This window comes from Saccostrea echinata, unplaced genomic scaffold (assembly GCF_033153115.1).
Source record: "Saccostrea echinata isolate AGI-Se365-2 ecotype Australia unplaced genomic scaffold, CSIRO_AGI_Sech_v1 ptg000028l, whole genome shotgun sequence".
In the NCBI taxonomy this organism is placed as follows: domain Eukaryota; kingdom Metazoa; phylum Mollusca; class Bivalvia; order Ostreida; family Ostreidae; genus Saccostrea; species Saccostrea echinata.
In genome coordinates, this window is record NW_026889777.1 from 13,652,416 (window position 1) to 13,663,321 (window position 10,906).

General features: G+C 33.1%; 1 protein-coding gene across 1 annotated transcript; it reads left to right on the forward strand.

Moving 5' to 3' along the window:
* Nucleotides 1-66: 66 nt before the first annotated feature.
* Nucleotides 67-10,643, forward strand: LOC133193782 (protein mono-ADP-ribosyltransferase PARP3-like). Its single transcript, XM_061329713.1, has 12 exons — nucleotides 67-163; nucleotides 1,768-1,961; nucleotides 2,719-2,850; nucleotides 4,848-5,042; nucleotides 5,623-5,743; nucleotides 5,998-6,218; nucleotides 6,322-6,381; nucleotides 6,575-6,667; nucleotides 7,652-7,744; nucleotides 8,278-8,455; nucleotides 8,670-8,813; nucleotides 9,365-10,643. The coding sequence occupies exons 2-12, from the start codon at nucleotides 1,770-1,772 to the stop codon at nucleotides 9,535-9,537; spliced, it is 1,602 nt and encodes a 533-aa protein (XP_061185697.1). The 5' UTR covers nucleotides 67-163; nucleotides 1,768-1,769; the 3' UTR covers nucleotides 9,538-10,643.
* The last annotated feature ends 263 nt before the right edge of the window (nucleotides 10,644-10,906 follow it).

The window sequence follows — 10,906 nt, forward strand, 5'->3', positions numbered from 1 at the left end:
CACGAACGATCGATAACGTAAGGGAATTCCACAAATTACTGACAAGCAAGAACAGGCAATTTACAAAGTCTATATATATATATACATACATACACCGGCCGACGATCAGTCAATTACCTGTATCAGCAGTGGCATTTACATTCTGTTATCATTGCTTAGCAAGGTAAGTAATTTGTGACAAAATGTGACCTATTTAAGGGGGCGTGTCCCGGTGCATATAACGTGTTATGTTCTGATCGTAAAAGTTTGCTTATTGATCAAGTAAATATACAGACATGGTCGCTATGCATTCGTTTTTCCCATAGCCGACGAATAAATTTATAAGTATGCATGCACGCACATGCATGCCTAAATTTCGAAAAGGGAAGTATACATATATATAACGTGTAACTGTAACAATATATCAAGGTATGAATGTGTACACCATCGTTCAACCAGCGCATATATAATTCAGATTCTTATATTATAGTCTAATAAACAGGTATCCTAGCTCAACACTAACTCCGGAATATAGTTCATATAGACACTCCCAGCTTAATTGTTAAAAAATGTATATTTACTTATATATATACTAGTAGATATATACATTTTTTAACAATCATAAACTGGGAAGTGCCTCTGGAATATAACTCAGGTAACAGGTCATGTATGTTTCCATTTTATTTGTTCATTATTGTAGTCCGATGTACACGTACATATGCAACCGAAGACTGTTTATATAAACACGGTTAAAGCCTTGAAGTGCTTATTTCAAATGTTAGTTGTATTATGCATTGCATACTCCAGCATGCTAGAAGTTGACAGCGAGATACTTCTGCATGAGGTATATGGATCGAGCGTAGCCCTGGACGTTAACCGAGGTTCTTAATTGAACATGTTGAAGGAGTAATACATTGCAATGTTTTATTATAATCTATCAAGAAAACTAGTTTTCGCCTTGGTACACATGAAGTCATTAAAATTATTAGACTGCTATAGCCAACGATTTTAAAGTCAATATTTTTTTTAAACAACTATAGCTAATATTCATTCGGGGGGATCCTTGCAACAGCAATTCAATTATGTTTTTCGAAGAACAGTTTGTTTTGCAAAATACTTTACGAGGATGTGCATGCACCAACGTCAATATCTGGACTTACGCCATGCAGATTGGGAAATGAATGTTCACCTTCACAAGTTTAATGAAACATCTTTTTATCTAGGTGAAAAAAGTTGCATGTTTTACAAGCCAAATTTTATATAACTCAATACATTTATCTTAATCAAATGTATGTAAATACAGTGTATATGAAGGTAATCTCCCCCTCTCGCACATACTATACGTATTCTCTTTAGAGAAGTGGACAGGCTTTCGCCTACATCGCCAGTCCACTTCTCTAAAGAGATTAATACTATACGCAAAACAACAATTAATCTATAGTAATTATCATTACTTCAAATTCACTTGAAAGTTAATATTTGTACAAGGCTAGAGACAACATGCATTGCTTTCCATGATGGTAATCTTTACAGCAAATAAAATAATAATATGATGGCCCTCTAAATAAATTTAAATTGTTATAGACGATATACAGCTCAGAACATGTGGTCTGTGGATATTATATACAGCCCCTCCTCCTCTATAAATTGGCCACAACATTTTATTTGTTTCGTATTAAAAAAAAAAAAAAGGTTTAATAGTTTCTTTTCATATTTTTGAATGATTTTCAGAGCTACCTTCCTGATTATATTAATTGATATCTTAAGTCTTGTATTCTTTTTTTTCAGACATGCCTCCCAAGAGAAAAGCACCTGCCAAAGCAAAGGCGGGAGGAAAGAAAGCCAAAGTCAGTGCTCCAGAGGAGGAGGATAAACCCCAAACCACGCAGGACGTCATCGCTAAACTTAAGGCCGCAGAAAACAAGTCTGGTAAGAAGAAGAGAAAAGTGGATAGCTTCGTGCCTCAGGCCAACACTTATGAGGTAATAAAACAGTAGAGGGTCGGAGAGAGGGAGGGGGGTGGAGATCCACCTTCTAATATATATTTCGAATTCTTAAATTTACTAGTACAAGTGCATGTATATATAAAATTAAATTTAGTAAAGTTATCAGACACCCCCCCCCCCATCCCCAGGAACCATTAGAATCCATCGTAAGTTAGTTTAAAAAGAGTAATATATACGTAAAGGAAAGCGGTTTGTTCACCGTGCATGAAAAATGCCCCCTCCCCCTCCTTTTCTGATCACGAAGATGAAGCTTGTGCTTGTTTATTTACATGTATATATTAATATTTTTTGTCAATACTGAAAAACAACACGTACTATTCTAAGTCGAAGCCCCACGCCGGGAAAAAAATCTGTTGATAAAAGATGTCCTCATTGGTAGTTTATTTATATAGCTTTCATCTAGATTCTCTTAAAAAATGTACGTCGCTGAGATATTTTTGAAAAACGCTTATCGTTTTCTTTAATTGTGTAAGATTGCTCTTCATGTATGCTATGTTATCTGTTTTTTCCCCACATTTTCGTGTCGTTGAAAGATTACCAGTAACAAGTTTATAAAAGTCTTCTTTTTTTTTTTTTTTTTTTTTTTTTTTTAAATTTTTCTTATTTAACTTTAATGTACCTTTATCGATCCTTTCCAAAAGTAAATTCATCAATACACAATAATCAGAGAAAGAAGGAAGGATATGGTTCCGATTATAGTGCATTTGATCATATGTGTTCTTTGAATTTTCAGGTATTTGAAGATTACGATTGCATGCTGAACCAAACAAATATCGGCCACAATAATAACAAATATTACGTTATCCAAGTCCTGAAAAGGCTTGGTTCTCCCACCTTTTACGCTTGGAATCGATGGGGACGAGTGGTGAGTACAATACATATTTATTACTACAAGTTCATTGGTAGTGTAGACACTTAGAAGGGGTCGAAATACAGGCGTGGATCCAGAATTTTTTTTTTTACAGGGGGAGGGGTGTCACCCCAGTCAAAAAAAAATTCTTACCCAGAAATTTCCTGACAAGCAAAAAAAAAAAAAGGGAAAAAAAACTTAACTCCTTTTCCAAACGTATGAAACCCAGAAAATTTCTTGACTCTGCAAATTCCGGGGGGGGGGGGGGGTTCCGGACCCTCCTCTAGATCCGCGCATGTTAATACATGTATGCTTTGATGTTTTGTTACAACGCGAAATGTAATAACAACGCAAAATGTTGCTTTATTATATTTTACGTCGAGATCAACGAGAATGTAATAACGCAAAATGTAACAACACTATTTTTGTATTATTACATTTTGCGTTGGGATTAACGCAAAATGTAATAATGCACTTTTTGGTTGTTACATTTTGCTTTACTCAATTTTTGGGTTGAGGACAACGCAAAATGTAATAAAACAAAATGTAATATAACAAAATACTATTTTTTTTTTGTATTGTATTCAACAAAAACGTGCGTTACTAAATCTAATAGTATATTTTTCTTACTTTGTTTCTAACATTTTGATTTAATACTTTTAAAACATTAACTTAACTTTGATTGACATGTCTATTTACAATCTGTCTGTATTATATATTCATCACTGACATTCTTAATTAACAAACATTGACCATGGGTCCATATATGCATGTACGACGTGCATGTGTACATTGGTTAGCAGGTTAGAAGCGTATGTGTGTGTGTGTGTCTGGCGAGGAGAAGCGGAGATGGGGGGTTACTTCGTATGTGTATCATTGTATTTTTATGCGCATGCAGAAACTATCCATTTTATTATTGGAGAGAGAGAGAGAGAGAGAGAGAGAGAGAGAGAGAGAGAGAGAGAGAATTTTACTTTTCCTGGTCTGCAATGCACAATGATTTGTAAAACAGTATGAAATCTTAATTGACAAGAAACCCCCTCCCAACTATATTTACATCTGCCAGTAAAAATAAATAGATTTCTTTCCTAATTTTCATGCATGTGCCTATCAAAAAGTAAAAGCAAACTGATACACTGATCAACGAAATTAACCCCACCCCCACACACACGTGCGCACCCTCGTTTCCAATTTGCAACACCTTAGATTTGAATATCAACTGATTTTAAATCAGATCTAATGAAAAATTAAGCATATGTTTATTTTTCCTTTTGTTTTATTTTCTTTCCGTTTATTTTCTTCATCCACAACTCAATTGAAAATGGATTCTCAACCTGACTGAACGAAAGGTGTGTTATTACATTTTGGGTTGTTGCATTTTGCTGCGCGATGCAAAATATAACAACGCAAAATGTAATAAATCGTATTGTTACATTTTGCGTTATTACATTTTGCGTTAATCTCGACGCAAAATGTAATAATGCAAATTATAATTCCTAAAAAGTCTCTTTTACATTTTGCGTTTAGCATTTTGCGTTGATATCGACGCAAAATGTAATAACGCGCAAAATGCAATAATCCTGGTTTATTACATTTTGCGTTGTTATTACATTGTTACAATCCTTGTAATCGCGCAATACTGTACCAAACAGTTCTTTATTGAAATGATATCAAAAATATAAACTTTCCTCGGTTGTATATAATTTTTTATCAAGCATTTCTCAGCAATTTTTCAAAGGCCTTTTGTTTGCTGTAGATCAGACTGAAGTTAAATAGCATTTGAAAGACCGTATTTTGCAGAGAGTCTTTGCATGGTGCATATATGGTATCTAGGTTAAGCTTATTTCATGTCTCGTTGCTTGACGGTGAGCAACATGCAGCAAAAGTCCGAAAATATACCGACAGAAGAACAATTGAAATCCTCAAATGTAAAAGATATTTACGGTAAAAATATTTATGATTTACAATTAATTGAGAGCAAGTATAAAATTTCATTAATGTTTGTTAAATAGGGTGAGGCAGGTGCCAACGCAATGAAAGGACCTTTCAACACAGCCGATGCTGCAATCAAGGATTTCACCAAAAAGTTCCAAGACAAGACTAAAAATAAATGGGACAACAAGGACTCTTTTTCTCCGGTGAAAGGGAAGTATACAATGATTGAAATGTCTCTGGAGGACGAAGACGAGACAGACGCCCCTGTTGAAGTAAGTGTACATGTGTTACCAGACCGAAGTTGGGGGGAGGGGGTGTTCCTGTATTCTTAAGAAATAATTTTCAGGATGGCTGTAAAATCACATATTTTATAGGGCAAATTTTCATGCTCTGAGGGAAATACTAGTAATTTGGTTTGTGATTTTTTTTTGTGGTTGAAGACTTGCACATATATGATACTTTCCGTTTTAATTTTAAAAATTTCGTAGACGACATATTCTTATGTATTGTCATATTGTAATTTTTGAATTTACCGGGTGGTAGTAAATACAAAAATTACAATATGACAGTATATCATCATACCAGGAAAACAAAATCAAACCCACAAAAAATTAATGTTTTCACACTGGGTGATTAATTATCTAAGGAGCAGATTTGATCTATAAAAAGAGTTTTCATTTCCGTTTGCTCTTGTCCCTTTGCTAATTTTGACCCCCCCCCCCCCATATGTATTAAAGCTTAAAATGTTCATTGAAAGTCAAAAAATATATATATTTCAAACAAAGTTCATCCAATAATGTTACGAAAAAAAAGTTCTATCAAAGTCAATGGATTATTGTTAATTGTCTATAGGTTAAATCGAAGTCCTCCGGACCGACAGAAAAGTGTACACTGGACGCACCCACCCAGTCCCTCCTGAAACTCATCTTTGATCATGATATGTTCAAGGACGCAATGAAGAGTTTTGACATTGGTAAATATAATGTAAAAATCTTTTAAGAAATAAACATTTATGTATCAGTATCTGTATATAGATGAGTTGAAAATGATATTACTAAACACACTATCAAAATAAAAAAAAAATAAACTAAAGAAGAAGAAAATTATGAAATATATGACGTACATGCATTTTGTGATTTCAGCGAAGACAGAGACCTTATTCTATTTCAGAATGATTGGCCTTTGACTGTGGATTCATATTAATGATTTCATTTCTTACTCCATCAGATGTAAAGAAAATGCCATTAGGAAAACTGAGCAAAACACAAATCGCTAAGGGATTCGAGGTCCTGGAAGAGCTAGAAAAAGCAATAGATTCAAGAAATAATACAAAAATGATGGAACTGTCCTCCAAGTTTTACACAGTTATCCCCCATGATTTTGGGAGGAGAGTTCCTCCTGTAATGAGGACATTAGAAGCTGTTCGTCAGAAATACGACATGTTGTTGGTGAGCATTCCCTTTTGTCTATTCTGGAAGCCTTGACGAACATCTGCATGCTAAAATCGGAAGTTAAAACGTGTATTGTAATATGCTTTCCTTTTTTAAAAAGGTTTTGGGCGACATAGAAATTGCACAGACTCTTGAAAAGGAAAGAGAAAAAGTCGCATCGGTGTGTATTTTTTCTTTTATGTCCATTTATTAGGAGGAAAAAAATCTTATTGGATGAGAAAATATTAAAGAATTATATATATATATATATATATATATATATATATATATATATATATATATATATATATATATATATATATATATATATATATATATATATCGTTGAATCTGTTTTCTTTTAAAAAATCAAGGAATCTGAAAAGCAGCCTCATCCCCTGGATGTTGATTACAATCTACTGAAGTGTGAACTCAAACATCTAGACCCCAAATCCAAGGAATATAAGGTAACACACACAAACACATCCTCACACGCATAGACACACTGCAACATGCATAAACAAACTTGAACACAAATACATATGTAAACACACACACAAATAAAAACTATCATTTTGAAATATTTTTAAAACACAATTTAACTACATATATTTAACTTATTTAATTACATATTATACCTGACCTTACACATTTAAATCTTAAAATAACTTAAGGAGATGGGCGAACATAGCGTGCAGAAAGCCTACAGCTTCAGATATATAAAAATCATGTTCACTTTGTGAATTTAGTATTTAGAGTAAAGTTCTCATTATTGAAATTTAAGAAATTATCATAAACAAAACTTTCCTTAGGAAAATTTTCTCGGGAAAATTTTATTCTTTTATTAAAAAAATCAATGTGGTATTCGTGGGGTTCGAACCCTAGCAATAAAAATCCTGAGTATCATTTTCTTTCGAGACTAGCACACTAACCACTAGACTACACAAGTCCTGATAAATAGTGGCATTTAAATCATGTTTGTGATATGACCTTGACTTAATGGACTTCGAAAAGATGCGAATATTATGTCATAAAAGTATATTTTTAAGGTATAGTGGGTCATTGCTCCATATTTTTCGTAACCAAAAAATGTATATTTTTATGCAAACTTTGAGGATTAACTTTCAAAAAGGTGGAGCGAAGACCCACTCATATCGAAAAAAAGTATTAGAATATGAGAAAATGACTCTTTATGCCCGCTTTGTGTGTGTCTAATATTTCACAGGCAAATAATTTTAATCTTTGAGGGATTTTTGCAAATTGTAGAGATTTTCAATAAAGTATATTTTAGTGTTAGACGAAATATCAAGGAAAATTTTGATTTAATTGAAATTTAATTTTTTAACTTCATGTTTGTCACACTATAGGCTTATCGCTCGCCATGTTCACCCATCTCCTTTTTTATATCTCCAGCAAATCAGTGAAGAGACTTGTTATTTGAATATTTTCAGGTTTTGGAGACGTATACAAAAGAGACTGGAAACAAAGGGGGCTGGAGGGTGCCTAAAATCAAACACATCTGGTCCATGCGGAGGGAGGGGGAGGTAAGGAGTGAGAGGGAGAGGACTTCATACTATAGTATAGTTAATGGGACTGTGGAGTCCATTATGATTACCTACCGGTACATATAGTATATAGTACTAATTACTAATTTACTGGTACATGTAGTACTTATTACTAAATTACCAGTACTTGTAGTACTTATTGCTAAATTATCAGTACATGATGTATTTATTATTATATTACCAGTATACGTATATACAACTTAGTGCTTATTACTAAATTACAGTGTACCACTGTAAGAGATTCTTACCTCCAACATTACATTTTTTAGATTATGATACTTTTCAGTTGAAAGGTATGAAAAATAAACTTAATCTTTTACAAGGTGGTTGCGCATTTAAAGAAAAGATGCATGACATACATGTATTTGCATTTTCAGAGAAAAAAGTTTTCATCGAAAGAAAAATGAAAATTAAATATAAGACATTTTTACATATGTAGTAACGAAATTACTCTCGGAATTCAATAAAAATTTAATTGAAAACAGATTCAACAAAAGTGTTTTAAATTACAGGAAAAACGATTTAAAGCACATGATAAAATTACCAACAGAAAACTTCTGTGGCACGGGACGAATGTGGCGGTGGTAGCGGCCATCTTAAAGAGCGGCCTGCGGATCATGCCCCACAGTGGTGGGCGTGTCGGAAGCGGAATTTATTTTGCTTCCGAAAACAGCAAATCCGCCGGGTATGGTAAGTTTTAGAAAGAATAATCTAACTAGCTGTGTTTCAGTATAGGATGGGACTTAATGGAACATTGAACTTGAAAGGTTATATTACATTTCCAGTTGAACCCACCTTTTAAGACTTCTGTTCATATTTTATTAAATTCAAAACTGTTACGTGTATTCTGAAGGGATGAAGATCTTCGTCATGTTTTAATATGCTATTCTAATCTACATTTCAGTGCAATGTGCTGGTAAAACTGGTATAATGTTTTTGAATGAAGTAGCACTGGGAAAAGAGCACCACATTACGCGAGATGATTGGACCTTAAAAGCAGCGCCCGCTGGGCATGACTGTATCATTGCGAAGGGATGGACTGAGCCTGGTAAGAGAGAGAAAGAGAGAGAGAGAGAACACAAATTTTATAAGATCTTCCCTATATACTTAAACATGATCAACCCGACATAATTCTGTGGCTGGACAGTAATTAATTAACTTAATATACAGGTCTAATGAATATTTAGGCTGCATTCACCAAGATCATTTCTCAATTTATAATATAAAAAAAATATATAACAAAGATATAACTGTAACAACCTAACTCTCAAATCCAGTACTTTTATATTATGATTAGGACTAAGAAACACTGACTAATGGCGTCATCATGTAACCAATCCATAAATATTTTGACATCACAGAAAATAGCATATATCAGTTTCGTACTTCATGTTCGGTCGATATGCTTTAATTTCGAAAGAAAGAATGACTTTAAAATTATTTTTATATTGTTTAAATTCCACCGAATTTTTCTGTTTGTTTGTTTGTTGTTTTTTTTTTTTTTTGTTTTGTTTTGTTTTGTTTTTTCCTAATTTTACTACTTTTGTCTTAATACAATCAACTGATTTCAGAATTAAAATGCCAAAGTTTTGATTTTAGATCCAAATAAGAACACAAAGATCAAACTGGACGGTAAGGATGTCGTTGTACCTCAGGGGGTACCCCTCTCTCAGCCGGAGTACGCTAACAAGAGCAATTTTAGCCAGAGCGAGTACCTTGTTTATAGGGAGAGCCAGAACATGATGAGGTACCTCGTAATGGTGGACTTCTAGAAACTGCCTTTAATATGTTACATCCTGGTGTATTCAAAGGACTCTTGAGGGGGTGGGGTGGGTTTTGCCAGCATAGTAGTCAACTAGTATAGGAGAAAATAATGAAGTGTCTGTTTAGTCCTGTTATGTGTGTGGTGAACTCTGATAGGCTTATTTCCGTTTCTGTCGTGTTGAGAAACCCATCTTTTTAAAAAATATTAGTTTTGATTGTTGTTAGAAAATATTTCCTAATGAATATTGTTCAAGTTGTTAAGTACATGTATTATGCGAGCGTACGTAAACATGCAGATTTTTGAGCGTATAATTTCTTACTTCTGCTTAAGACGTACTCTAGACTCTTTGGGAGGAAAAAAAATGTATAATTATAATATGTATGACAAACAGCCTCAATACCAACAGAAAGGAATATATTATAGAACTCTCCACATGTCTGCTTATAAAGCTCCATGACAAGAACATTTATTAGAGAATCAAATTATATCAAAGAACATTATTCTATGATTATTCACATTTCATAATCCTCTTGTAGGATCACAAGAATTTCGTAATACACGTTTGTTTTACATAATTATACAATGTGTATTATCGATACCTTCACTTGTATATATTTAAAGAGCATTGTCTGACTAAATATCAATACATAAGAAGTCAGTACGTATACGATAGGTAATCATCATAAAATATGCATGATTCTTTTTTTTTTTACTTTCATGTAGCATGTGTAAATTGCATATTTTATTCCACAAAGCCGGGAAATCTTGTTTGATAGATGACTGTGGTTGCATTACTTTTGTTTATCTTAACCTATGATTATAAAAGTAAAATCCTCGAACAGTACTTATTTTATAGATCTTTAAAATTGTTTTCAAACATTATGCCATATTTAGGAATGTGTAGTCTAATAGAATTCCGAAATTTGTATTTTAGTGATGTGTTTTTATTTATTATTATTTTTGAGATTTAATTTATACACTTTGAAAGAAACTTTTAATTATAATTTATGTCTCTTAATTATGCTTTTATTAATTTTACTATTCATTCAAAGGTATTTATGTATTAAATGGTGTATTCTAAGTTTTAACACTACTAAATCACCGGTTTATTTAGAATGTAGCATTATAGTACATTTATGTATTGAATTTATACCACGTTAGTGAAATAAACTAATTTTACCTGTACTTAAATTTGAAGAGTTTTATGTAATGGGAAGCATTGTTCCTTTTTCCCTGTCAGTCTGTAAAAAGCTTGCTCCCAGACAGCGTTGTGGGTTCAAGCCCCGACCCACGTCTAGATAAAAAAAAATAGGTTTTAAGGATAAATAACACAAAAATTTGATGCCTGGATTGATATACGAGGGGTTATCAAAAAG